This window comes from Phanerochaete carnosa, assembly GCF_000300595.1.
Source record: "Phanerochaete carnosa HHB-10118-sp unplaced genomic scaffold PHACAscaffold_10, whole genome shotgun sequence".
NCBI classification, from domain to species: Eukaryota; Fungi; Basidiomycota; class Agaricomycetes; order Polyporales; family Phanerochaetaceae; genus Phanerochaete; species Phanerochaete carnosa.
Genome location: NW_006767637.1, coordinates 105,203 through 131,530, shown reverse-complemented (window position 1 = coordinate 131,530; position 26,328 = coordinate 105,203). Strand labels below are relative to the sequence as shown.

The 26,328-nt window shown below is 55.4% G+C and overlaps 9 protein-coding genes across 9 annotated transcripts; 3 read left to right on the top strand and 6 right to left on the bottom strand.

Moving 5' to 3' along the window:
* Positions 1-181: 181 nt before the first annotated feature.
* On the top strand, positions 182-723 carry PHACADRAFT_262749 (uncharacterized protein). Its single transcript, XM_007399977.1, has one exon. The coding sequence runs from the start codon at positions 291-293 to the stop codon at positions 573-575; it is 285 nt and encodes a 94-aa protein (XP_007400039.1). The 5' UTR covers positions 182-290; the 3' UTR covers positions 576-723.
* Positions 724-2,560: 1,837 nt separating this feature from the next.
* On the bottom strand, positions 2,561-4,825 carry PHACADRAFT_128479 (uncharacterized protein). Its single transcript, XM_007399976.1, has 6 exons — positions 4,189-4,825; positions 4,014-4,132; positions 3,592-3,963; positions 3,411-3,532; positions 3,212-3,350; positions 2,561-3,156 (listed from the first exon to the last, which is right to left on the bottom strand). The coding sequence occupies exons 1-6, from the start codon at positions 4,622-4,624 to the stop codon at positions 2,695-2,697; spliced, it is 1,650 nt and encodes a 549-aa protein (XP_007400038.1). The 5' UTR covers positions 4,625-4,825; the 3' UTR covers positions 2,561-2,694.
* A 634-nt stretch (positions 4,826-5,459) lies between these two features.
* PHACADRAFT_151274 (uncharacterized protein) lies at positions 5,460-6,295 on the bottom strand (the record flags this gene model as incomplete). Its single annotated transcript, XM_007399975.1, has 5 exons — positions 6,151-6,295; positions 6,017-6,099; positions 5,795-5,967; positions 5,602-5,709; positions 5,460-5,546 (listed from the first exon to the last, which is right to left on the bottom strand). Coding segments are annotated over exons 3-5 (207 nt in total), but the record flags the coding sequence as incomplete, so codon positions are not given.
* A 2,304-nt stretch (positions 6,296-8,599) lies between these two features.
* PHACADRAFT_102969 (uncharacterized protein) lies at positions 8,600-8,974 on the bottom strand (the record flags this gene model as incomplete). The annotated part of the gene is made up of 1 exon (XM_007399974.1): positions 8,600-8,974. One exon carries the CDS (start codon positions 8,972-8,974, stop codon positions 8,600-8,602), a length of 375 nt encoding a protein of 124 aa, XP_007400036.1.
* A 479-nt stretch (positions 8,975-9,453) lies between these two features.
* Positions 9,454-10,464, bottom strand: PHACADRAFT_103493 (uncharacterized protein; the record flags this gene model as incomplete). The annotated part of the gene is made up of 3 exons (XM_007399973.1): positions 9,454-9,867; positions 9,921-10,039; positions 10,095-10,464. 3 exons carry the CDS (start codon positions 10,462-10,464, stop codon positions 9,454-9,456), a joined length of 903 nt encoding a protein of 300 aa, XP_007400035.1.
* A 1,219-nt stretch (positions 10,465-11,683) lies between these two features.
* On the bottom strand, positions 11,684-12,207 carry PHACADRAFT_71889 (uncharacterized protein; the record flags this gene model as incomplete). Its single annotated transcript, XM_007399972.1, has 3 exons — positions 11,684-11,893; positions 11,942-12,024; positions 12,078-12,207. Coding segments are annotated over 3 exons (423 nt in total), but the record flags the coding sequence as incomplete, so codon positions are not given.
* Positions 12,208-13,697: 1,490 nt separating this feature from the next.
* PHACADRAFT_31958 (uncharacterized protein) lies at positions 13,698-16,156 on the top strand (the record flags this gene model as incomplete). Its single annotated transcript, XM_007399915.1, has 7 exons — positions 13,698-13,700; positions 13,761-13,871; positions 13,925-13,991; positions 14,049-14,380; positions 14,409-15,522; positions 15,596-15,651; positions 15,719-16,156. The coding sequence occupies 7 exons, from the start codon at positions 13,698-13,700 to the stop codon at positions 16,154-16,156; spliced, it is 2,121 nt and encodes a 706-aa protein (XP_007399977.1).
* Positions 16,157-18,284: 2,128 nt separating this feature from the next.
* Positions 18,285-20,276, bottom strand: PHACADRAFT_151262 (uncharacterized protein). Its single transcript, XM_007399971.1, has 2 exons — positions 19,942-20,276; positions 18,285-19,593 (listed from the first exon to the last, which is right to left on the bottom strand). Exons 1-2 carry the CDS (start codon positions 20,187-20,189, stop codon positions 18,429-18,431), a joined length of 1,413 nt encoding a protein of 470 aa, XP_007400033.1. The 5' UTR covers positions 20,190-20,276; the 3' UTR covers positions 18,285-18,428.
* A 2,906-nt stretch (positions 20,277-23,182) lies between these two features.
* On the top strand, positions 23,183-24,819 carry PHACADRAFT_262746 (uncharacterized protein). Its single transcript, XM_007399970.1, has one exon. The coding sequence runs from the start codon at positions 23,205-23,207 to the stop codon at positions 24,726-24,728; it is 1,524 nt and encodes a 507-aa protein (XP_007400032.1). The 5' UTR covers positions 23,183-23,204; the 3' UTR covers positions 24,729-24,819.
* The last annotated feature ends 1,509 nt before the right edge of the window (positions 24,820-26,328 follow it).

The following is a 26,328-nucleotide window of genomic DNA, read 5'->3' as shown; positions in this document are numbered from 1 at the left end:
ATCGTCGAAACACGCCTTAAGGATGCGAATCCCGCTGCTAGCAATTTCTGATGTCTTAAGCGCATGACATCCTGTGAGGGGTACTCGTGGGATGGCTCATGGAGAGCAGGGTGGATGATACGTTGGACTCTTACGGTGCGTACTCTTCGTTCTTGCCCTTCTCTGCTCTCTGACGTAGGGGGAGATCTCGCAGGCCTAGCTCTTAGCAGCGACTAAATTTGAACACGACTACTTTAACACACAAGCCCCACGCATAGCTCACCCTAAGTGCGAACACAGCTCCAACACGGATGCATCGCGCTTCTCGCGAAACCCGCGAATCGTTCCCGCCCTCCAACGGAGTAGAAGCCGCTGGGCTCCCGAAGCTGAAGTTGGCGTTGGTGTCTTTGCCATACCATCTCAGATTTTCTGTCACTCTCGTGTGCTTCGCAAGGGCCCCCGCGCTGAGAAATACCTCTACTACGACATCGCCGTTTTCCAGCCCGGAACTTCACGGAAGCGTTCTCGTTCTCGACGATCTCATCGGACAGACCGAAAGCGAAGAGGTTCTCAGTCCAGGAGACGGTCACTCGTGACCTCCTCGTTAGCCACCCCAGCTCCTAAAGAGCTCCGATCATCGACGAAAATATTGTTGGGGTAACCCTGAGCGTTAGAACTGTGGCGCTGAGATATCGACAAAGCTGTCGTGCGTGTTCTTCACCATCTCACTCCGTATATTCCTGCTCATTTGAACGGTATGTACCTGTACAGTACTATGGCCATCTACGTTGATTTCGAGCTCATCGTGGAGAAGACGTCGACGTAGGGTACCACCATCGCCGACTCGTCCGGCCAAGCTGGTCTCATCAAGTTGCTGCGAAGAAGCCGTGCTCTGAGCTCCTATGCACCGCGCTCGCCTCTAATTCTTGTCTCGCGACCCATCTCGCGCTTGTCATTGAACTCATTTGGACCATGCGCGATAATCTCCTCGGCACATCTTGACATATTTCGTACGGCTCGTTCGATTTCCTGGTATATCCTACCGAGAAAGGCGAGATATATACGAATGTATACGACAAGTCGGACAGATTCAGTGCTGTGTTAATGCTATTCATCCTGCGACGTCCAACCTTTATGAGCGGATCTGGAGGACAGATGCTTTGACCAAAGCTTTTCGGGCCTCGAGGATGGATCTGTCATCGAAGACCCTTGGCGGCGGAATGGCTGCAGAGCCGTGGAGCGCGTCGTGGACTGGCCTTCGTGTCATTTCACCGTCGGTACGAGCATCGGACGCTATTGAATGCTTTGCTTGTAATATAACATCCGAGTGCAGCTCGTCGCACGCTCAAGGTGCGCATATCCTCTGTTTGAACCTACCAAACGTGGCATCGACGCCGTTCGAGACGACGGATAGGAGCGCACCAGAGGCAACTATCAAAGTGCACGATTTCACATGCTCCCGCAGAGACCATCGAGGTCGCTATCACTCAAGAGCGGAGCGCACGATGTCACGATGGACCGTGGCAGCGATGCCCGGCGCGCTCGACACTCCAGCAGAAGGCCTTATCGCCGAAACGAGCCTGAACAGCAGTGGCATTCTCGCGCTCGGATGTTCCGACGACTGGCTTGACACTAGGAGCCTTCCTCGTGGTCGCCGTGCGAATGTTCGTCAACTCTGTGACCGTCAAGTTCCTCCTCAAGGGCGATAATTGGGACGTCGCCGGCGTTCCAGAGAGCAAGGCCATGGACCATGCGCATACATCTACTCTCTCACAAGTTTGCCCTCGACGACCTGCGCGTCACGATGTTCGTCACGGTCAGCTACGCTGCATTTCTCCATTGGGCAACATATCGACGTTGGTCGGCGCTGCCATCGCCGACTCGACCACTCCGGTTGGTCCCGTCGAGTCTCCGTTTTGGTAGCCGTGCTTCGAGCTCCTGCACGGCACGCTTGCTGCTGGTCGTCACATTGCGATCCAGGCGGAGCACCAGTATAATAATTACTGGTCAACGATCTCGCCGAGAGCAGCAGGCACAGCCGGTTTATGGCCATCATACGCAGGAGGAAGTGCATATACCAGGGGTGAGCATGTGGAAGGTCTGCATGTGTCTTCACAATTGTCTTGCAGCTTCCATGTCATGCTCGGCATGATGGCTCGGAGATCAAGCCATTCACCTCGAATCACCTCCCGACTGCCTACCCGTCCCCTGACGATTTCGACAGCTCTCGTGTCTCACAGCGGAACGAAGTAGCTCAGGTACGCACCCGAGACTTTTTGATGGCAATGCCGCAACTCGTGCACGCGCGAGGAAAGTACGATCCATGTCAAGTGCACATGCTGCTAGCTTGGTACACGAACCTATTGAACATGCGCAGCTTATGTGGTCGTGGAGGTCGGAACGAGAGGCCGATGCTTGCGTCTTATGAGAGCCTCGCTTACCAGGTAAACAAGAATCTGTTCCCACGGTAAGTAAATCCCCCAGCGCCTGCCTTACGCCAGCTGGTATCTTAGCACCACCGCTACTCTGTACGTTTTTGTCGCTGAAAGTTATGCCACAAGAATGCGCGAACCCGAACCGTGCCCAACAGAACACGCGCTTTCCGTGACTGCAAGTCGGTGATGCGGTACTGGCTACATCGTCAGAGTATCCAGACACTGTATCCATATATCGAAGGTTTGGGACGTCACGGTACACAGATGAACATAACGCGGCTCAAGAAATGATAGCCTTCGAGGCTCGCAGCAAGAGTCTGCCGTCCTCCCTGAACTCGAAGCCGGTATCGGAGAGAATACTCTGAAGGATAGAGACTAGGATCGTCCCAAACTCCCGCGATCTCGTGGCAACGAGAAGCTGTTCGACGAGTGCAACGAGACTTTTCACCAGCGCCGCGAGATTCGAACCCCCTTGGGAGATGGCGCCGCCATCGGGGTGCAGCGACTGAACGGTGCGGATGACGTCCCGCAGGGAGGAGACGGTGACGTCGATCTGTCGCTGGAGCGTCTCTACCTGACTCTTGTGTGCGGACAGCTGCTTTTTGTTGCGCTGCAGGAAGGTTATTTGGGAGATTGCGTACTGCATCCGGGCGTCAGATTTAGTCACTTCGACGAGGATGTGACTCTCGGCCGTATTTTCGATGAGCTCAGGAGGGATACGGTGGTACCAGTCTTGAAGGCCCTGTTTTCGATACCGTGAGCCAAGAAGGCTAGGGGATCGTCCCGCAAATACTCACCCATAGTGAAGCTTCTTGGTCGTTGGTCTCTGTGACCGTGATGCCCTTCGGGGCCATCACCTTGTTGAACTTCTCTTTGTCTTCTGCAAATGCTAGGCGCGCACTGTCAGCTTGTAGCTTCCAGATGTCCAGCTCGTTGCTACGAATGAAAGGCAGCCATTATCAGGGGCGGAGTGTTGGAAGCTCGGGCATCACTCACCCAAGATTGACGACAACTTGACCAAGGCTCTGAATATACACCTGCACATCCTCTCTGAGCTTGACGAGCAGAGAAAGCAGCTTTGCTCCCCGTTCGCGTATGCTCTCAACGGATGGGCCGAGCTAAAAGCGCAGTGTCGAGTTAGAAGTGAAAGCGGTCTATTTTATATATTGCGGCGTACCTGACCGGAGAGGGGTCCTAGCACATTCGCAAGGAGGGAGAGCTGCGTCCGAATTGCCTCGGACGCCTGCCTGCACACGCGTAGATGGCTGGTGAGATACTCCTCGCGCAATGCCGTCACCTTGACCAAAGCTGTGCTTGACTCTTGCTCCATACCGCGAAGGATCTCCACGTCCTGCACCAGCTCGGCCAGAGCATCCGTGACCGCAATTGTGTACGTGCCGAGCTGGTCCCAGCTGATCCTGCCACCGGAAATTTGCTGTTCCAACTCTGCGACGGCAGACCGGTATTCCGTCCACTCGGCTTCCAACGTGGCGTGGCGTGTCTGGTACCACCTAATTTCGCCCCCAAGACGGTATGGAAGCCACTCGGGCTGCGGTATGCTGTGAGAAAGAGGGAGAAGTGCGACGTACGAAGACTAACCGTGAGTGTGCTCAGCCGACCGTCCTGTATTATACCAGAAAGGCTGCCAAGAATACATCCGTCCTTGACCAGCAGACCGTACAGCCCGTATTCGAAACCAAGCCATCCTGACTTGCGCCCTGCATAGTTCGCATCAGAATAGTACGAGGATCAATTAAAAGTCCCGTGCACATACCAGTGGACGTGCCGAAAAGGACGCCCTGGATAGAGTCATTGTCGGCAGCGTACCACACATGGGTGATATATTCGCCCTCGGCCAGCTCGAACTCCAGTTGTTGTCCGGTGTTTGAGCTACGCCAGCTCGTCTCCGAACCGCCGTCGTACGCGATCTTGACGTCGTATACGTGTCGTTCAATGCGCACGTAGACCTTTTTGATGACCTTGGAGGGACGGTCCCCGGCGGCTCTGGGGTCGTGAGAGAGGGGCGAAACAGGAGAGGGTGTGATTGGCCGGCGCAGGGGGCTCCGCACACCGTGTCCCTCTGCATCCGACTCAACTCTGGAACTACGGATGGGGAAATAGCTATCTAAGAGCTCGGGATCGCCTCTAATCGTGCCAGAGCCAGGCGTCAAAAGTAGCTTTCCAGGGAGAGGACTGAGTACATCGGGCATCGTACCGATCCCGGGAAGGGGAAAATGGTTTACGGAAGGACTTAGTACGCTTCCAGAAGGCTTTCTGCTGGAAGGTGGAGGGGGAGGCTTCTTTGCAGGGAAGCCGGCATTGGGATGCTGACCGTTACCGACGGCAGGAGGCTTGCTTGCCGCGGAACCGGGCCTGGATTGGGGGACGACGATGGTCGGATGAACCGGTTTATCTGAGTCCAGATCAGTACATTCTGTGAGTGCATTGATGTAGTAGATTAACGCACCAAAGGGTGTTGAGCCGTCGGACGTAGTTCTGCGTCGGCTGTCCTGGTGTTTAAAGAGGATCAGAGCTCTGGGTTCGCTCCACGAGTCCTGATTGTCGCAATCACATATATACATGTTCTGTATAGGCGACAGTCAGCCGTGATATGGAAAAGGAACGAGGGGTTCTGACATGATCTTCACTTATCCATAAAATGCTGATACGGAAGTTGGGGGACAGCGACGCAATGGCAATGATGTTGGCACTCGTCACGGCATTCTTCGTGAGCTGGTCACTGGTATCTAGATGAGACAGTCGTCCCGCGGTATTCAGAAGATCACGTACACTTTCCATCCAGCATGGGAGCGCGTGCATTCAATAATAACGCCTCTTGCGTCCTGCATGTAGAGCCTGTAACGGACAAAATAAATAGGCGTGCAAAGATAGCGGCAATTAGCTCAACGTTACCTGATTTCAGGGAGCCCGTCTATCACGGGAGTAATTGTGGCAATGTCATTAATGATGATGTCCCTCTTTGACACCATGTCTTCGGATATAAACCTAAGCCGCATGGGCTGAGAATAGGCGTACAGGAAACGAAACGACAAGACTCACCACTTCCCTCCATAGCTCCCGCAATATTCCCGGATAGCAAAGCTCTCGTCTTGATAATATACACGAACATCTCTATCTACGATCATACCTCCATGAGAAAACGCCTTTGAAAGCGTCTATTGGATACCTACTCCTGTTGAGGCACGCGCCGATGCCGGTAAGGGGCAAAGCTTTGGCGAGCCGGACAGCGGCGGCGGCGTCATCTGGGTCGCACCAACTCCCGCTTTCTGCGGCACTACATATCTGTGAGACGAGACACCTGAGCACACTAGAGTGAAACTTACCGGTAACATATGTAGCCTGCCCAGTCCTGATAGAACAGTAGAGTAACATTCTTACGACCAGCTATGGATACGACGGCGATGTTGGTGCCTATCTTCACGTTTGGCTGCTCGAAGGTGGTCTGCTCCCAGTTGTGGCCATCGATGAGGCGCCATTCTCGTAGGGTTCTGTTCCTGTCTTGATAGAAGATAGACCGAGTACTGGAGTCCCACTGGTCCGATATTCGACATTAGTTGACGTAACAGAAGATAAAGACGTACGGTAATGGGGCAAAGGCTGCTATTCTCGTCGCACTGGAGAATGAACCCGGCGGATGACCATTCCACCACGCGCTTGGCGAAACCTTGGAACATAGTCAGCATCCAATCGGCGCTGTAGGCCGCTGTAGCCGTACCTCTTTGTGTAACAGATTCGAGGAAGTCCTCAGTAAAGTCAAGCGTAGCCTCGTAGACGTCACCTCGAGAGGCCTTCAAGTAGCAACGGGTGTCGCTCAGATGCCTGCCGGACGTTAGCGCGACGCTTTTCTACATTAGCGGTCAGTCAAACAGCAACAATATGCGTCGTACATCGATGTGATAGTACACGTACAAAGGAAATAGACATAGTGGTCAGGGTGGGGTCAAGCGCAAGGAGTAGAAGCGGGAATAAAAGTGGGCGATGAACAGAAGGCAGATTCATAACGGACGAGACTTTATAAGATCAAACATGTTCGTGGCTGACCACTCGTAAAGCTCCGGCGCTTCTGCGGAGGCATTCGATGAGGCGAGCGGATCCCGAGGCATGTGTACTGGTATCGGTGCCGTTCAGTTCTACGAAACAATATAAGCAGAAGGAGAACAAATGGAAGCTCTTGTCACCTGTCGCTCAGCATTGTCGTGGAAGGGAGGGCAATTATGGAAGCTCGCTGCGGAAGATAGCTGTTGGGACGATCCTGACTCGTGTTTCCGGGTCGAGAGGGTAATCTCGGTGGAGTTTGGCGAGAATAGCGTTCCATTCAATGTTCCGTGTACTCGAAAGCCAGTCACGAATCCTGCGGAGGTTATCGCAAAAGATGAAGGCCCATAGATAGATCACTGCAACCTTTCCTCCTGCGCAGACAGTGCAGACCGGAGATTTGTCGCGTTACTGGGCCGCATGTACCCAAACTTTATCATTTTGACAGAAAGGGTCCAGAAGCCCATGGCATCAAACCTCATTCCGATCAGTAACAGTAGCACGAAGCATGCAGGATTTCAGCTTATTGAAGTGCGAAGGGTGCATAGCGGAGATATCTGAAGCGTCGCTTGGCTAGATATGGGTTCGCGGGAGGCAGAGTATGGAATGAAGCCCACAGAGATGTTGCATGGACGACCGCGTCTGGAGTCGGCAGAGCTCTGTATAGCAGCGAAGAGGAAGCACCTACACGATATTTAGGCGTTGTGGGACGGAAGCCGAGGAACACGTTTACTGGGTGCGCTAGGCAGCGCTCAGGCTAGGGGCGGGTAGCAACCCGCGTGTTAAGTTCAACATGCGAAACGCGCGTGCTGTTCAGCTAAGCCATCGATCCAGAGAGATATCTGATACATAACGTGAGCTGCGGTGCAACATGTTGCGAGGGAATCCTGACGGCGTAGATCATGTTGTGCTCCTCTTTTTGCGCGGGTGGCAAGAGACAAGTGTGGTAAGCCTCTGGTATTAAATGCCTACTCACCCATTGCTCAGAGTTTATTACTACCATTACCATTGGGCGCCGAGTAAAAACGGCGCTCTTAGTGGGCTACTTACACAATTTAATCCGGGATTAATTAGTAAGTGCATCTCGGTTAAATTAATCGCCTTGCCGCATTTCCACACTCAATCTTCTAATTTTGTTGTTCTCCAGCTTTTAACAAGATGGTACGGCTCACCTCCCAGTTCAGCTATATGATATACTGATATCTGCATTGAAACGTGTAGGCTGTCCGTCGGCCGCGGCGGGACCGCTAGTGCAAACCGCGTGCTCCCCGCGTGGCCCTGGTCTACACGAATATCACGCCCACCGTGCATAGCTTTGAGGATTATCTTATCAGCTATGCGTCAAAAATTTGGCCTATCTACTCTGTTGAGCCGAGTTACTAATGCCAAGCGACATCCTCTCTCTACGCATATATATTGAAGTACGTGGTAGCGCTTTCAGTGGAGTCGGTCTCAATTGGTCCTCAGAGCTTGGGGACTTTCCATTGCTTCATCTCATCCTCACGGTGACTTCAGCGCTGGGCGATATCTTTGGCGGCAAGTAATCCGATGTTGCTACAAATTTTGCGCAGTCGGTCATCAAGGCCGCTCTAGTACCCTTGGTGACGCCGCGCGTGATGAAGACGTCCTGGACTCGCCTGATGAAAGCAAAACGAGCTCACCATACGGCGCTATATGCACCTTCTGTCTTGCTAGCTGTACAGAATCCCGCTCTACTCGTACGAGGTGATGTACTCCGAAGACGCCGAACAAATTCCGTCTCGTGCATGAAATAAGCGTCCAGATTTTTTCTCATCCTTTCCATGCACTATGCGTCTGTGACAGAACGGAATAACTTAACCTTTCACTAGTTACTTAATCGCCTCGTTCTTCCGCCTGAGCAAAAGGCTCAGACCCTCAATTGTTGACTCGCCTCGTCGACGGAGATGAAAATAGTAGCATAATGGTTTAAATAGTCTGCATACGCCATCCACCTCCGACTAGAACGCATGGTAATCAGACTGGAAACAACATTTGAGGAGAAGGCTAGGCGCGTGTCTACCACAATACGTGCAAATGAAAGGCGGGTAAACAAGAGACTGAAAACACCAGACGAATCCGTAAAAGATGTGACGTACACGAAACACAGCTCAGACAGAGGGTCCCGTAGAGTGTTCTGTAGAGACTTTCAGTAGCTTTTGGCCGTCCATGTTTCCCCAGTCGAAACTGTGGTTGTCGAGGATGGTCTGGAGGACGCGAACAAGGATCTTGGCAAACGCCTGAGACTTATCGGCGTCCTGAAGCCCCTTGAGGAGATCGACACTGGTAGCGATCAGGGCTGCGAGCTCCTTCGCCCCATTGGCAACGGCGTCGTGGCTTGATCGAAGAGAGTTGAGGCCATCAATAGTGCTTCGTAATGCAGCGATCGTTTGGTCTAGCTGGAGTGCTTCCGCTTGATCCTTTCGCGCGGATAGCAAGCGCCGACTTCGTTGCAAGAAGGCGACGTGAGATAGGTGGTATTGCATCTGGGCATCCGACTTCCTCACTTGGCTGAGGATGTGGTTCTCGAACGCGCCCTGAAGGTCGCCAAGTTGGAGAGTGTTGTACCACTTCTGCAGTCCCTGCATCCATGTCGGTATTAGCACAAGTCAAGGAATCGCCTCGGGCTGTGTACTTACCCACAACGCAGCCGCCTGGTCATCCGTCTCTTCGACGTGAAAGTCTTTCGAAGTCATGCAGTTGTTAAAGGCCACCTTGTCTTGCGAAAATCTGATACGTGATTGCTGAGCCTGCTCGGCCCAAAGCTTCTCCTCTCCCCTGCGAGTATTTATTAGAAGAGACATCGCCAGTTAAATGGTACACTCACTCAAGTCTAGCTATATGTGGGACTAGCTTCTGGACATATGACTGCACGTCACCTCTAAGCTTGACGAACAGGCGAAGCAGATCCTCTCCTTCGCGGCGTTTGTTGTCAACCAAAGTGTCGAGCTGGAGGTATACAATACTAAGTCATAGGGGAGGTGAAGCCCGCATAGTGGTAACGTACCTGGCCTGATATGGGTGCTAACGCGAGCGCAAGGTTGTTGAACTGTGTCTGTGCAGCCCTTGCAGCCTCCTTGCAAGCGCCGAGATGGTTGGATATATACTTTTCGCGCAGTGATGTGACCACGACCTGGGCGGTGCTCTGCTCATTTTCCATGCCGCGAAGGATCTCCACGTCCTGGACTAGCTCGGCCAGGCCGCGTGCAATCGTCTGCTCGTAAGTAGTCAGCTCATCCAGGCTGGCCTTGGAGCTAACGGTCTGCTTCTTCAGTTCCGCAATGGAAGACTGAAATTCATTCCACCTGGCCACTAATTCGTCGTAGAGAGCCAGGAACGCCGTGATCCCACCTCCGGGGATGTACCGGACCCAGCTGGGCTGCAAGACATCAACTCAGAAAGGGGACATCGCCGTGAGATATAAATACATACCACAAGATCGTTCAGCTGACTATCTTGCGATGCGCCCCGAAGGTCGGTAAGAACGTGGCTATCCTTGATCAATAGACCATACAGTCCATACTCGTAGCCAAACCACACCGACTTGCGCCCTGAATAGATGTCAGCATCACACCAGGGACCGTCCATCAACTCTCACCCACGCACCGTTGGAAGTACCAAAGAGGATGCCTTGGACAGACCCTGCATCGGCGGCGTACCAAACATGCGTGATATATTCGCCTTCGTCCAACAAGAAGACTTTTTCTCCCTTGGTGCTGGTCCCACGCTTGGCCGTCTCCGCGTCGTTTTTGTGCACGATCTTGATGCCGTCCACACGCCACGTGACGTGCATTCCGACCTCCATGATGACCTTCTGGGGGTAATCCTCGCTGGTTTTAAAATCGGGTACGCTCGCTGTCGAATCCGTCTTCGGCTCCAGCTTTCGAGGCTGAAGAGCGGTAGTAGGGGGCGCGGTCCCGTTCGTACCAGTGTGGGAAGCGGTGGTATAACCGTTCGCGGCGGCAGGAGAGGGCATGTTCGTATCTGTGGTGGGCCCGGCCAGTTGGCCGCTACCGGCGGTAGACGCAGGCTGATTGGTGACTGAGCCCGACGTGGCCGGTTGGCCGTTAATCGAAACTGGACCACCGTTAGGAGTGGAATGACTGGGTGTGTTAGGGGTAGTGCCGGCCGGTGGATGCTGAGTCGCAGGATAACTGGGCTTTTCCAAGGTAGGGGTCGTGCTGGAAGCTTGATTGGCGCGGGAACCAGGCTTTTCTGGTGCCGAAACCGGCTTGTGAGGCTCAGAAATGGTAGCCGAATGAGCTGGCTTATCTGCGAGTAGATCAGCTCTGTCCCATGTCTACGTGGAGGTAGTGTATAGACGCACCGAAGGGCGCTGTACTACTGGTCAGGGCCTCGCGCTTATCTTGCTTGTGTTGCAAAAGGACAAGGGCTCTGGGTTCGTGCCACGCAGCCTGGTCATCGTAGTCACATATGTAGAGATTCTGTTTGAGCGTGAGTTAGAGAAGATAGGTGGGCGAAAATTGGAAGAACCAACGTGATCATTACTTATCCACAGCACGCCGATGCGGAAGTTGGGGGAAGGCGATGAGATGGCAATGATATTCGCACTCGTCATAGCCTTTGTCGTGAGTGAACGGCTGATGCCTGGATGAGTCAATGACTGCACATTGTTAACAGACGACGTACGTTTCCCATCCGGGAGGGGAACGCTTGCATTCGATAACTGTGCCTTTCGCATCCTGCATATAAAGCCTATCATAAGAGACAAATGAAAGTCAGCAATACACGACAAAGCTAACAGCAAGCGCAACGTTACCTTATTTCAGGCTTCCCATTGATGACGGAAGATATGGTGACGATGTCATGGATGTTTATGTCTCTCTTTGAGACTAGGTCCTTGGTCAAGGTCCTAAGCCACAGGGATTTAGGGTAGCACCAAGACGGAGAAGAGTTAGCACACTTACCACTTCGCCTTCTGATTTCTGTAACACTCCCGTATTGCAAGATTCTCATCTTGATAATATACACGAATAGTCTTCGAATCTACAGCGCAAGGCTCGATCAGCAAACGATTATGTGAGCTTTCTGGCACTTACCACTATCCAAGCATGCGCCAATGCCGGTAAGGAGTGCGCCCTTGACAAGTCGGGTAGAGGGAGCGTCCTTCGAGTCCTCCCCCATAGTACTGCGCATTTTAGCCAAGATCCTTATTGAAGCTAATCCAAGGCGTACCGAAAACATACGAAGCCGTCCTGGTCCTGAAAGAAGAGAATAATGGGCTGCTTGTCGCCAGTACCTGACACGACAGCAACGCTCGTGCCGATTGTCACGTTCTGCTGCTCAAATCCGGTTTTCTGCCAGCCCTTGCCATCGACGAGGCGCCATTCTCGAAGGGTTTTTTGCTTGTCTTGATAGAATATGGACCGATTGTTTGATTCCCACTGGTCAAAGTCAAGGCAGGTAACAGTGCATGGGATATAGGGACGTACAGTAACAGAACACAGACTACTCTCTTCGTCACAATCGAGTGCGAAGCCGGCGGATGACCACTCAACCGTAGGCTCCTTGAAACCTGGATGACACATTGTTGACATTCGCCGATATTGTAGTGGATAGTTACCATACCTTTTCGCGTAGCAGACTCGAGGAAATCTTCCGACAGATGAAGCGTTGCTTCGTGTACTTCGCCTTGGGAGTCCTTCAGATAACAACGCGTGTCGCTTAGGTGCCTGCCGGTGGTCAGGGTGACGCTTTTCTGGATAAATAGTCAGTCAACGAGCGATGATCAGCATCATGTGACAAAAAGCTGTGCGTACAGTGGAGGGAGGCATGATGGTCGAGACGACGTCGAATGCAAAAAGTCGGGGAAAGCGGGTTCGCTAGCGGCAGGTAGACCTCTGCCGCACGTATAGTGTGCAGGGAGCTTATATAGGTTAGATGCGTCATCTTCACGCCCGTAGCCAGCAACCTGCAAAGCTTGTAGCCCTTCCATACATGCTATAAATGAAATCAGCCGGGTATGGCAGTGCCAATCTGCGTTGCAGCAGTCTTGTCAAACTGTACGAGTAGAAGCTAAGCAGATCCGATATCCCTTTCCCTCATCTGTCTCTCGGACTTACTGTATATGGATTTATTGTTAGCATGCATGCTCTCGCACACTGTCCTACGAAGTGGAAAGCGTGAGACAACTTTACGATACAACGACTCGGAAGGATGGCAGGGAACTGTCTAAGTCTCAGTGCATCGCAATGTCAAAAAGGGGCTGACTGAAGATCCTTGCGACTCATATCCCAGCGTCAGTGCGGGTGTTGACGAAAACCTCGATACTGAAGCGCGACCATCTAGAGCAGCGCGAGCTACAAGCTGTACGACATGCAGTGTGCTCTACAGCAAGGCGATACCATATAAGTCGAGGCCCCGACAGAGTAATGAAAGGCAGCACCAAGAGCGTATAACGCAGGCGACGAAAGCCGAGCACTGCCGTGCTATCAGATGAAAGGCACCGAAACCATATCATTTGGGCAGAAAGGGTCCGGGAAGCATTCATTGGACTTCTTTTCCATTCGTGCGCGAACATGGAAGGGAAAGTAGTTCGTCATGGTACCAATATAAAGCACAACACATACCGGATCAAAGTCCAATCGCACATACACAGTCGAAGGTTCCAAAATAACATAGCATGGATCAGCGAAGTGACTTCTGAGCTTATGAAACGAAGCTCACCCAGGGACGGAACTGCAGTTGCAGCCACAACGTTTGCCGCAGCTACACGCAGCGCATTGCATAGCAGGAAAGGTGGACATATGTACACAGCAGCAAATATGTGCGCGCGGAGGGTCGACGACCGCGCTATCATATCAATATTGCTGCCAGTGGTGGCGGAATAATCCCGCAAAGGAGTGCTTTCTCAGCCAAAGCGCTGACTCAGAGAGATCTGCTGTCTGCTCCATGAGTTCAGACCCAAAGCTTGGCAGTATCTTGCGTAGGAATTCTGACATTGTGGACGCTACGCTCGCTAGAGACGGCGTGGGAAAGGAACGCTGCCGACCATAAGCGTTAGGTACTTGCTCTGTTGCTTACTTTTCGCTTACTATTAGGCTCCACATAAGAATAGCCCACTGACAGGCCTTGCGGCAGTTACTTACTTATTTCAAATTCCTAGTAAGTTTAGCAATAAGTCTGCGTGGATAACGCATCCTACACTTCCACACTCTGTCCCCTGGCTATCCTACTCCCCTCCGCAGGATGGTACGCTCTTTCTCATTTTTCTGACATACTAGATCATCATCCCTAACCCCAGCTGTATAGACCGTGTGCGTCGAGTGTGGCGGGACGGTCATTGAATATGATGCCGCCGCCGGAAACGGCTTTTGCGTGCAGTGTGGTACGGTTGTCGAGGAGAACACTATCGTTAATGAAGTTCGTTGAAAGCCCTTCCCTGGATATCGACCGACACCTGACGTTATTCCCAGGTAACATTTGGTGAGACGAGTACTGGAGCTGCTATGGTCCAGGGAAGCTTTGTAGCGCAGGGTGCCAGTACGTTACAGCAGTCCATCACTTCGTGCAGCCCTCGTCTAACGTCAATTCGAACAGCGCACGCTCGCATGGGAGGACCATTTGGGAACAGAGGAAGTAGCGAGAGTAGAGAGCAGACGATTGCTAACGGTGCGTCCTACCCGTCGTGTGAACTGTGCTTTCGTCCTGACGCCCCTCAAGCGACCCGCAAGATAGAGCAGATATGCCAGCATTTCCGTCTCTCCGATGTCGTATCACTTGCTGCAACTCGATTGTACACACTTGCCCTCGAACACAAATTCACGCGCGGCCGGCGCAGCATGCATGTCGTTGCGGTCTGCGTCTATGTCGCTTGCAGACAAAAAGAGACCCGGAACTACATGCTTATAGACTTCTCTGATCTGCTGCAAGTACGTGTTCTCTCCTCCAAACCATTAGCGGATGCTCACATCTGCCTTCAAGGTTAGCGTGTTCGAACTTGGCCATACATATCTCCAGCTCGTCCGTACCCTCAACCTACGACTGCCGCCGATCGACCCCTCACATCACATCTCACGATTCGCCGCTTTGCTGGAGTTCGGCGACGAGACCCCTCGCGTGGCGGTCGACGCGACACGACTCGTCGCCCGCATGGACCGTGACTGGCTTGCCCGGGGTCGCCGACCATCTGGCATATGCGGTGCCGCACTCCTCCTTGCAGCACGCATGAACAACTTCCGGCGGAGCGTCGCGGAGATCGTACAGGTCGTCAAGATCGCTGACAGTACGGTACGGAAGCGTCTCGAGGAGTTCCGGAAGACGAGCAGCGCGGCTCTGAGCGTTGGCGACTTCCGGAGTGTGTGGCTCGAGGAGGAGAGTGAGCCGCCGGCGTTCGTGCGTGGTCGCGAGAAGGAGGAGCGCCAGCGGGAAGAGCGGGAAAGTGGTGTAGAGGTGACCGAGAAAAGCAAAGGGAAGGGGAAGGGGAAAGGGAAGGAGAAGAAGCGGAAACGAAAACGGAGCGAAGACGAAGACGAAGAGCCCGAAGATGTTGAAGTCCCGTCTTGGACGCAGACAGCCGATGCTACCCCCACCAGCCTACAACCGCCGCCGCCGCCAATAGTTATCGACCCTACGCTATTCAACGAGGGAATCCTGGCCGGGATGGCTCAGCAGCCGCTGTTTCTGCCAGAAGAGCTGCCTGACTATGGTATTCTTCTGCCAGAAAGCAGTGCCCGGACGTTGGTAGACGGCTCGCAGATTGACATGCCTGCCAAGGCGCCCGCTCTACTGGGAACAGAGGAGATTCCGAGACCACCCTCGCCCATCGAAGCTTCCCTCGATGCAGCACTAACAGAAGAGGTTTCGTCTTTCCTCGAAGCCGCGCAAGGGACCAAGCTCGCCGAAGCACTCGATAATGTCGACGCTCAGCGCGCTGCGGAGAAAGCCGCCGTTGAAGAGCTCGAGGGGCTAGACGAAGAGGAGCTCGATGCGTTCATCTTAACGGAGGAAGAGGTGAAGGTGAAAGAGAGGGTGTGGGTTGAAATGAATAGAGATTACCTCGAGAATCTGGCAGGTACGTATACCGCTAAATGTCTCGGTGAGGATCGCGTGTCGCGCAACGGTTCTGATGCCTGGTTTTTTTGCAGCGAAAGCGGAGCTCGAGCAGATGGGCGGAGAGACGCCGGAGAAGAAAAAGCGCAAGGTTCGAATCCTGCTCGCCCCCCGCTTTTCACGTATTTTTCTCACGCGAATCTTGCGGAAATCCACAGAAGCGGAAGACTGCTCACACGAAGCCGCGCGACGCGTCAACGCCGCACGGGGCGACAGCGGCGGAGAGCGTGAAGAACTTGATCAAGAAGAACCCGCGGTACAGCAAGCGTATCAACTACGACGCGCTCCGCGACCTCTTCGATGGCGACGCGCCGGGTGCGGAGGCCGACGAGAAGCTCGAAACCGACACGGGCCTGTGGCATATGGACAAGGAGGACGAAGAGGCTGGTGTCCTCATCGAGGAGGGCGGCGGCGGCGTCGGCATGGCGTCTACGCCGAAGGCAGGGCCGAGTACGGCAGCAGCCGTTGCAACGACTGACGCGGAGGCTGTGGACGAGGACGAAGCAATTGGCGAGATCGATGAGGGCATGTACCTCTTTGCAGGCGAGAAGATTGATGACTACGGAGACTGGGATGTGTACGAGCAGGAAGTATGAGGTCGAGGTTGGTGTCGTTCTCTGAGATGCTAAGATTATGCGGTCTTTATTCTCGTTACCATTGCATGTAAGAGGCCCTGTCAAACATCGTCCTGCACTTTGTGGTAATTCTGCATATATACAAGATCGCGCTTCACTGAATCCCACGTAGGGATAGTAACTTTCGAGCGTATGTTGTCCATATTGATGAGCATCTCGATAATTTGGTCAGCAATTTTTACCTCTGTCTCCTTTATAGTCTTCACAGAACGAATACCGGCGCTCTATCCAGAAACTATTTACAGAGTCTCACCAGACGCTTTATCATACTACGCCGTAGGCTAGTCGCGCAGAACAGCCTGCCACTACACAGTTCGCTAGATTCTCTGTCCTGCGACTTGAGCTAGCGCCGTATAGATATCTCAAACTCCAGAATGTAATTCACAGTTTCGTCAGAGGGGAATCGAAGGATGCAGTGCATGTGTTCCAGGATGGATACCGGCTCACACCTGTCCTAGGTATCGAGCTTCAAGGCAAGATTCCTGAGTGTGAAACCACAAAAGCGGAGGCATGACGACGCTCACGCCGCTCAGCTGTCCCTGGACGGGCAAGCGCAGTGTCTGGAGCAACGTTGTGCGCAGAAGGCGAGGCACCGATTAATCGTGATGCGGCTCGCAGAGGCGAAGGGTGATGCATGGAGTGGCCAGAGCGCGATATGGCCGAGGTAGTACGTCATGAGAAGGGCACCGTCGAGCGAAAACGCAGCGTGCGTGGGCCCTGGAATTTGCTGCCCAGACTCGGAGCGCTTCTTACTAGTTTAGGTTGGACAGGAGCGGGAGGCCAAGGGTGCACAGATCGGAATGCAGGGCAGATGAGAGCGTCAGCACGGTGTAGGGCTGGTGTTCGTGGGAGGCTGGGGTGGGAGGACGCGCAAGCTCGCGCGCCTTCGGAACGAGACTCGCTGGCCAAGACGGCATGTAGTGTTAGGCCGCGACCGGTGTATACGAGAACGTATCGTACGACCTCGCTATCTGGCGAGATGACGTGGAGGGTGGTGTCAAAGGGAGCCTCGTATTGGGAATAAGGAGCTGAGCGCCGAGTACGACATCGTGTTGAGGATCCTGACGTGCATGATGCACATGAGGTACCGCAGCTTCTAGAATTGCGGGAGCACTGTGGCAGCCCTGTCTGGCCTGCAGTGTCACTGTCAGACTATAGCCGCAGATCGACTAGTCCCAAATTCAACAACTGGGAGATGAATGTACCTACGAGACTCTGAAAATACTGCTTTACCCACAGAAACGCAAGGTGTTAGAAGCTTTCAACACATGAGACCCTTGTTACACGTTGCAGCTGATGAATAGTATGGACGCTTGAAGCTTGAACGATGATAAGCCCTGCATGCCCTTCCGTAACAGAAAAGCAGCTTCCCCTAGAACAAAACGCACAACGCGGTGGAGATAGTCGCCGAAATGAAAAGAGGGTCGGTCTCCGTCGGTGTCCGTCACAGACTGTTGTTGATCGCCGCTGGGGACTTGAGAGACCGGTCCCGGCTAGGAACATCGGGCGCCTCCGCGGGTCCAAACGCCCACTTAGGAACAATGATCGGGCATGGCGAACCCGACACATCGGCGTCGGTCTGCACAGCTTGGTCGCCGAGCTCGGTGTTGAGGAAATTGGCCGTACAAGTGGCCGGCGCCGCAAAAGACAACGAGGACGAGCGGGTGAGCAGACGAAATGGAGCGGTGGGGACGGACAGACGGGTGGATCGTCGGAGAGTTCATCACGTTTTGGCGGCTGGAGCAGGCCGGCCAGCGAGATGCGGACATATTTTTCTGATGATTCATTACACGCCTGAGAGCAAACCACGACCGGAATATCTAAGCACGAGATCTCTCGCTAGGCAGGAGGCGAGTGTCACATGCGTAATTCTGGGCGCGGGCTAGCTCAGGAAAGGCTAGCCCAGGAAAGCGTCGGGTAGAGATATGCGAGTGCGCAGAGAAGACTACGACCAGCGGTGCACCGACAGTGTGGGCCCTACATGGCAGCGACGATCCCCACAGTCAAGTCATGCGGTCTCAAATTGAAGTTTATAGTGGACATCAACAACGGACTACGTGAATACAACGCGACTACCCTCGGGGCTGACATTGTTCCAATGATTAATGCCCAGATAATCAAAGTTGCACGTCACGTCCCACGAACAGACTAGAGCTCAATCATCTCCGCTTCAGACGGCAAGTCATCTTGGCACACGCATCGCATGCCTGTCGGCCTCGTTCCCGCGTTCGTCTCAGCCCCCCATTCTCACCCTGAGCCTCTCTACCCCCTCCTCGAGCTCCCCCGCAGCACCATCCTTGGCAGCCGCCAACACCCGCGCGCGCTCGTCTGCCCTCGCCCGCACAAGCAGGGGCACGGACCGCCCGACCTCCTTCCAGTGGGCCCACCACTCGGCCATGTGCAGGCGCCGCTCGTCGATGACGCCCGCGCGGTCGAGTGCGATGCCGAACGCGTCGGGCCAGCGCACGCCCGCGGAGACGACACACGACGGCGGGAGGAGCGCGCTAAGGAAGAGCGCCGCGGCCGCGGAACCGCGCAGCGGCGAGCTCCCGAAGGCGAGCGTGCCGAGCGCACGGAATGCAGGGAGCGGTGTGCCCGGGGGCGGCAGCGGCGCGCCGTCGCCGTCGACATACAGCGCGAGCGATCGCAGGCGCGGGCAGTGCCGCGCGAACGGGAGCAGCGCGCGCAAAGAGAGCTGGGGCGGCGTGTGTTCAGGGATGGCGTCGCTGTGCAGGTGCAGGACTTCGAGTGCTGGCCAGGAAGGCGCGAGCGTAGAGAGGTCTGCCTCTGTCACGTTGAGTTCGTAGTCCCAGCGTATTTCAAGTGTCTTTAGATGAGCGCAGGCTGCCAATGGACGCAGCGTTTCGAGCGACGGCCGCGAGTCCGGAGGTGGGGGCGAAGAGATAGTCGGAGAGTGCGGACCCAGCATAAAGTCCAGGCGAAGTTCTGTGAGCCGGCTGTAGCTGCCCGCAAGCGTGCTGAAGAGGTCATGGACCGCTGGTGGAGTGTCGACGGCGAGGACGTGTAGGTGCAGCGTTGCGATATTTTTCGGCGCAGCAGGTTGTTCGAGGAAGCGCGTGGCATGCTGGATGTGGGCAGCAAAGGCAAGTGTGCGCAGAATGGGGAAAGCACCTTGCTGTAGGGCGGCATCCAGGTCTTGCACGTCTGCGCTGTCACCGATTCCACGCTCGACGGGCGCTGCCAGCTCGATCGTCTCGAGCTGTGGCACCTCCGCGAGCGTAGCAAGAAGATCGCCTGTGAGAAAGTACAGCGGAACGACGACGTGCCGCAGACCGCGTAGGCCACGGAAGAGGGGCAGGAGGTCGTCTTGCAGCTCGTGTGTTGCGTGGTGCGACCGGACCTCGAGCTTGGTGAGCAACGGCGCTTTGTGCACGATGCTCTCGACGTACGCACTCAGCGGATGTTCCTGGGAGACATGCGCATGGAATGCAAACTGCCGCACCGTGGAATGAAGGAGGTACAACGATCGGTGTTGTTTGAGGGGGTCGATGGACGAGCATGACATCGAGATGAGGTTGGGCAGCAAGTCCTGACGGGGGCACGTCCGCTCGACTTCCTCAAAGACGCTCGGGTCTAGCTGGCGGCCTCTTACGTTGGGCCGCCTGTCGTCGATGTCGAGTGATCGGATGCGATACGCATATCTATCGCACCTGGGCCAGTCGCTGGTGTGCAAAGGGCGCTCAAACTTCTGTTGACGAACGGTGCGGCCCGCTTGCCGTGCATACAATGAGTGACAACGCACGTCCTGCGTCGCCCGCCCCGTACTCTTCTTTTGGCCCGTGAGCGGTGCGAGCAGGCTGAGTAGCGGCCGGAGGTCTGTGACGGTGTGCCAAAGCGTGTCGAGCGCGACGTCGGCCCACTGCCTGCACACCCGTGCGGCGCGCGCGAGGTTGCGGTTGTCGAGATGGGAGAACACGAGAGCGAGCAGCTCGGGGACGTGGATCGGCGACGCGGTCTTCTGCGCGCTCGCCATCGTGTGGGCTCTGTCGGCCACCCGAGTCGGTGGGGATCGAGGATGGGCTAGTCTGGAAGACACGCTGGCTCGCCGCTCATGCCCGGGTCCTTTTTATTGCCTGCGCGTCGCACAGGTAACCCCCACTGGCAATGGGCTCTCACAGGCCCCAGGTCCAGGCCGCACGCAAGGCGCCGCGGAGCTACAAAGCGAGTGACGAGAGATTGGAAGGCCGGTGTGCTGCCTTCGGATTGGGCAGCGTAGTGCAAAGATGCAGCGCGGTGAACATGCGTCCGGCAATGACCAGATGGAGGCACGAATTTGCCGGCGGCTGAGAAGCCCGCTCAAACCAGACCTTTCGGGCCCGCCGGGCTTATCCATTGTGTTTCAAGCCACGGTTGTGCCGGTGGAAAGAGAGAGAGCACGTCCGCCGTCGCTACCGACGTCTCCGCCGGGGCAGAGGCTGGAGCGATCGTCGGTCGCTAATATGGGCGCCGGTGGGGAGATGTCGGTACGCAATCTGAGCGCAGCCGCGGGGGGCGGCAACAGGTGACCAGACCGGCTATTCAGGCGTGGTCACCGGGACCGGCGGCCGCACCGGTGACTATGCCCAGGTTACGGATTGTGGCTTGGCACAAGGCACGAGACTGAAACAGCAACCCGAAAGCATCCAGGGTCGAATACCGCGTGTACCGCGTTATAGACTTCGCCGCAGGTCTAAACAAGCCAGCGCCGCGACACAGAAGGGCATCTTAGATAGCCGGACATCCAACGAGTAGAGTATTCAAACCAGGTACAGCAAGCATGGGCAACAGTAAGCACGATGCACAAAACGGACTGCAACATAGGATACAAAATAACGACATGCCCACTTGCACAGGCATGATCCGAGCAGAAAGCGAAAGGATAAGCAGACCTGGAAGCAGCAGTGACGTCGAGAACGCAAGGAAGACCCAGAGGAACAGACCAATCAGATAGAGCGCACAGAGTTCTCCTTCCTATGAGCGGCATCTCGAGTGATCGAACGCTTAAGACCCTTCTTCGGGCTCACTGTGGACGAAGGTAGCGATGGACGCAGTCGAATGGCGTTCGAAATGTCGCCAAATACCGAGACAAGCTTCGTGATCGAGCTCTTCTTCTTTATCTGCTTCGGCGAGCCCTCTGTGGAGGAAACAGAGATACAGTCACGCGGCGCATTCCAGGACATCGGAGGGACTTGCAGGAGCTTGTCGTCGGTGTCGTCGTCGGAATACACGCTGGAGGGCGGCGAGCCAATGCAAAAGCGCAGGTGGGGTGCGTAGTCTTCGACAATGATGTTTGGAGTAGACCCTTGGGATCGGATGACCTCAACTATGGTAGAGGACTGAGGAGAGTCGACGGCAGCTGGTAGCACGTAAGATATAGTAGGCGTTTCGACAGTGGGAGAGTCCAGGCTAGAATCAGGCGAGTTGGTGACATCGTCTACAGCTTGATTCGAGGAAGGAGACGTGAAGCGCAATGACTCCTTGAGAGTAGCCTGCCTAGAAGCGAGCGGCACGTCGTCTTCGTCTTCTTCCTTGATCTCAACGGTGCGGCTGACATGCTAGGGAGAAGTCAGGAGAAATACACCAGTGCGCGCCTCAGCTCACCACAGCACCCATAACCCCCATCGCATGCAAGCTGGCACGCCAGGAATGTCCTGCATGCTCCGTGAACGCGCTTTTGTCGGGTTCTTCGAGGTCGTACACGGGGAGCTGGAAGAGCGGCGAGAGGATCATGCGCCGGGGCACCTTGCCCGCCTCCTCGACCTTGGCTGGCAGAATGAGCGGGCGCGGCGGCCGGCGCACTTCGACGGTCGTGTCAGCGCTCTGCCCGCCGGTGTCTACGTGCTGCCGGCGATACCGTCCAACGACGACGAAGCAGATGTAGGCGACGGCACCGAGGACAATAAGCGCGCCGGCGGCGAGGGCGAAGCCGAAGACGGTCTGGTTGATTTTGACGTCGACGGCGTCTTGACGTGCGGCGGCGCTTGATGATTGGGGCTGGGATGATGGAGCCATCGCTGACGAGGCTGCTTGCTGGTGTCGAGAACGGATGAGGGTCGGCAGGACGGAAGCATCTTACGTTGGTGCATTATAGTAGGCTATCCGGAAGCCAGCCTCCCGACGTCAGCTCCTGCGAAGGTGGCTGCCATTCGCTGCTCCTGGTGCGGAAGTACATATATGAACGATCCAAACTGAGTCGCAGCTCGGATTGCAGCAGGCGAAAAAAAAAAAACATGAACTTGGAACATCAGGAGGCAAGAGTGCAGAAAGCAGAAGGTCAGAAAGTAACCCGGCTCGCGCGCGCTTTGCAGATATGGGCGTCCATAAAGTAAGCTAAGGTAAGTAAATATAGCTTACCTCATTACTTACCTTACTTTCGTTCTCCTAGGGTTAGGGCTGGCGCCACAAAGAGATCGGCAGCAAAGTCTCACCTTCCCTGAACAACAGGATAGGAATTCTTGTATTATAAAAGTATGACTGAGCAAGTTTCACTTCCTGTGCTTGTCTATCCGAGCGAAGGACGTCAGTCACGTGCTCGTTGACCGCTTGTGACATCATGTTCGTTCTGTCACAGCAGCGTTTGTCACGCGAACAGCTTGTCCAAAACCATCCGCCACTTCGTTCTGCCCTCGACATCTCTCGCGTTCCACAGCACCGGAGTCAACTACAGTACTTCATAACTCGAATACTGTCGTTCGTGAGCTTCTATGGCTTCTCCTTCCCCCGGCTTCGGCCCCACGACGCAGCAAAGAGTGCTTGCGATCCCCGAGATCCTCGAGCTCGTGTTCTCCTTCCTGGACGACAAGTCGAACGCGAACAATGTCACGGTTTGCAAGAGATGGTCGGAGCTGGCGCTGAACATTGTATGGCAGGAGGTGTCGGACGTGCATAGGCTGTTCAGTCTGCTTGCGCCCATGCAGCTCCTTCCTTTGTTGCCGCGCGACAGAGACTGCATGGATTACTACGTGCGTCGCCCTTGTCTGCAGTCTCTTCGTTCCCTCATTTCTTCCAGATGTTTGCGCGAACACTGGACGTGAGTGACTGGGAACGATTCGGGCGATACGCGCGACGGGTGCGCGCGCTGCATTTCGACGAACACGGAACCAAGACCCTTGTGGCACGCGAGGCATTCGACGAGATCTCTCGGACGCGAGTCTCCCTCAACATCCTCCCCAATCTGCGCCGGCTGACGTGGGTTGCCACCAACATCGAACGCATGCGGCTGTCGCTCATGTTCCAACACGAGAACATCCACGACTTTGCCGTGTATGTCCACCGCTCGCCGGCGTATCCCATCTCGACGTTCTTCAAAGAAGTCATGCTGCGCATGCCGCGCCTCAAAAACTTGGACTTGCGCTTCCACTTTCCCGCGCGCGAAGCCGAAGCCGACCTTGTTGACCTCTTCCTCGGCTTGCCAGGGCTGAAGAAGGTCATCATGCCGCTCTACACGCTCACCACTGCCGTCGTGGAGAAGCTTTCCGAGCTCAAGGAGCTCGAGACCGTGCAGTTCGAGTTCCAGGACTCGCAAGGGCGGGGCATCATCGAGGACGTGGCGCACTTTGACCCACAGCTGCGCGAAGGCTCCTTCCCAGCCCTGGCGGACATATCACTCAGCATCAGGCTCCCCGACGTCACACGTTTCCTTTGCGGTAGCTTCGCTCCCGTCAACCTGACGTCGCTCTACATACACGTCCTCTCGGCGTCGTCGGTCGACAACGTGCACGAGTTCCTGACCGCCGTGACCGAGAACTGCCAGCTCCTCCGACGGCTCTACCTCGACTTCTTCACCTCGGTCGACATCCGCTCGGACCCAGAGCTGCCCGCGCTCACCTGGCAGACGCTGCGCCCGGTCATGTACTGCGCGAACCTCGTCGAGTTCGAGGTCCGCTGGGACAAGCCGTTCGACCTCACGCAAGCCGACGTCGAGGAGCTCGCGGCCAAGTGGCCGTCGATCGAGACGCTCATGCTCAATTGCGAGCCGATGCACGTCGCGTCGGCCCCGGCGCTGGACCTGCGCGCGCTCGTGCCGTTCGCGCGGCACTGCCCGCAGCTGAGCGAGCTCGGGCTGTACCTGAACGGCGACGCCGCGCTCCGCGACGCGGGCGGCGGCGGCGGCGGCAGCAGCGCCACGCTGCCCGTGCCGCAGCCGTTCGCGAGCCTCACGCGGCTCTGCCTGGGCAACTCGCCGCTCGGCGCGAGCGGCTCGGCGGCGCTGTTTCTGAGCCAGCTGTGCCCGCTCGGGTGCGAGGTGATCGCGGGCGTGACGTGGCCGGACGGGTTCGCGATCCGGGACGACGTCGTGGACGAGGAGACGCTCGTGCGCCTGAACACGCAGGCGACGGTGTGGTTCGACGGCTGGAAGGAGGTGAACCGCACGCTGCCGCTGCTCACGAGCTTGCGCATCGAGGAGCGCGAGCGGCGCGCGGCGATGGAGCGGGACCTGCTCGAGCTCCAGGCGAAGGCGCGGACGTGGGCTGAGCAGGCGGACATGGTGCCTGTGGACACGCGTAGAGACGGGATGTGTGTTATCGCGTGATGCTGGCATGAGAACGGACTCTGGTTTGTTTACTTTCTTGCTTGCTGCGTTGTATGTCCTGTAGTCTTGTTGGAAATCGCAAAACACGCCAGACTTACACACTGCGAGCCCGCACTTGCTTGAATACACTGTGCTCTCGCCAGGTCCGTGCGTGCGAACTGCGCCACGAAGTGATTGGTTGCCATTTCAGTCCGCGACCTCTGCCGTCTGACATAAGCCCTCGGGGCGATCAATGCGATCAAATCTGAAGATCCTGGTTCAAGTCGTGTAATCGACGGCCGCTTGTTCGCGCTCTTCTCGGACTTGACGCATCCCTAAGCTTGGACTTGCTTCACTTTCGACTGCTCTCGTGTTTTACGCCTCAGTGAACTAGGCGAGGAACGAAGACGTACTCATCTGGACGGCGCGGAGGATGCGCCGTGACAGTCGGAGACGAGCACGAAGGAGGCAACGCCGTCCCGTGCCCGTCGCGCAACTACAAAGACTGTGAATAGGGAAGCAGCTGTACATTTGGACACGCACGCGACAGAGCGCGTGTTCCTCTTCGTTTACGCGGCCCTCTTACTCGTGCGATGAGCAGTGTTTGATATTTTTACCTTTTCTTTTTCTTGTTCCTTCTTTTCTTCAGGTGTCCGAGCTCCATGCTATGCTAGGGCTGGATGAGATCTATTGTAGCGCACCTAGAAGGGTCATGCGAGATTGCAAGGGCAAGGATGAAAGCAGAGGCGGCGGGCGAGGGAAGGGCAAGAGAGCGGGGAGCTCAAGTGATTACGCGGCCGACGCGGAGGACGACGAGAAGATGGAAGAGGTGGTGGCTACTATGGTGTGCGCAAAATGACGAGGTGCGCAAGTATCGTGGATGCTCCACGATCTTCCTAATCACGGGTGATACCATGGGCCTACATGTCATCTTGGGTCCGATTTCACCAGCTCGGCCGCAAATGCAAACAGGTCTATCACACAGTCAGGAATGTCGCCGGCACTCACTGACTTGATAGCGCCTCGCGAATGGCACTGGCCCAAACTCCTTCTAGTGCGCCGCCACTGTCGGGCATCTCTCACACCGACGGACAACGTTTCTCCGTCCGCAGTAAAAGATTGAGTCTCAGATAGGCAGAACCAATGTGCTGCACCTGTGCCCCTGACTAGAGGCATGCAGCCAGAATATCCCATCAGAGGGTATTGATGGGAGGAGGATAAGGCAGTAAAGGGATTTGCCTTTCGGGTCAATTATCCCTGGTTCTAACGCTCCCCAGTTGCCTGCCGGCAGGGTTCTCCATACCGACACGTCAAAGGCTCCGGGAACTGCACCCGTTATACCTCAATCCCGAATAGCGTTTTCCTGGAGCAGATGCGTACGTTCTCATGTTTTCTTCTTTCCTTCTTTCTACCCATACTTTATATCATGGCCGTCTCCGATGTCCATCCTAAGCGCGGCATCAGACGCCTGTGGCCATCCAGATATAAAGCCTTCCTGAACCAGCCAACTTACGCCTTTCCTCTAGAGATTTCTCAGAGAGCCCCACTAGGCAATATGTCCCTCCGGATCGTACGTTACCGTCCCATCGCTCTGCCTTCTTCTATAACTCCATTCCTTCTA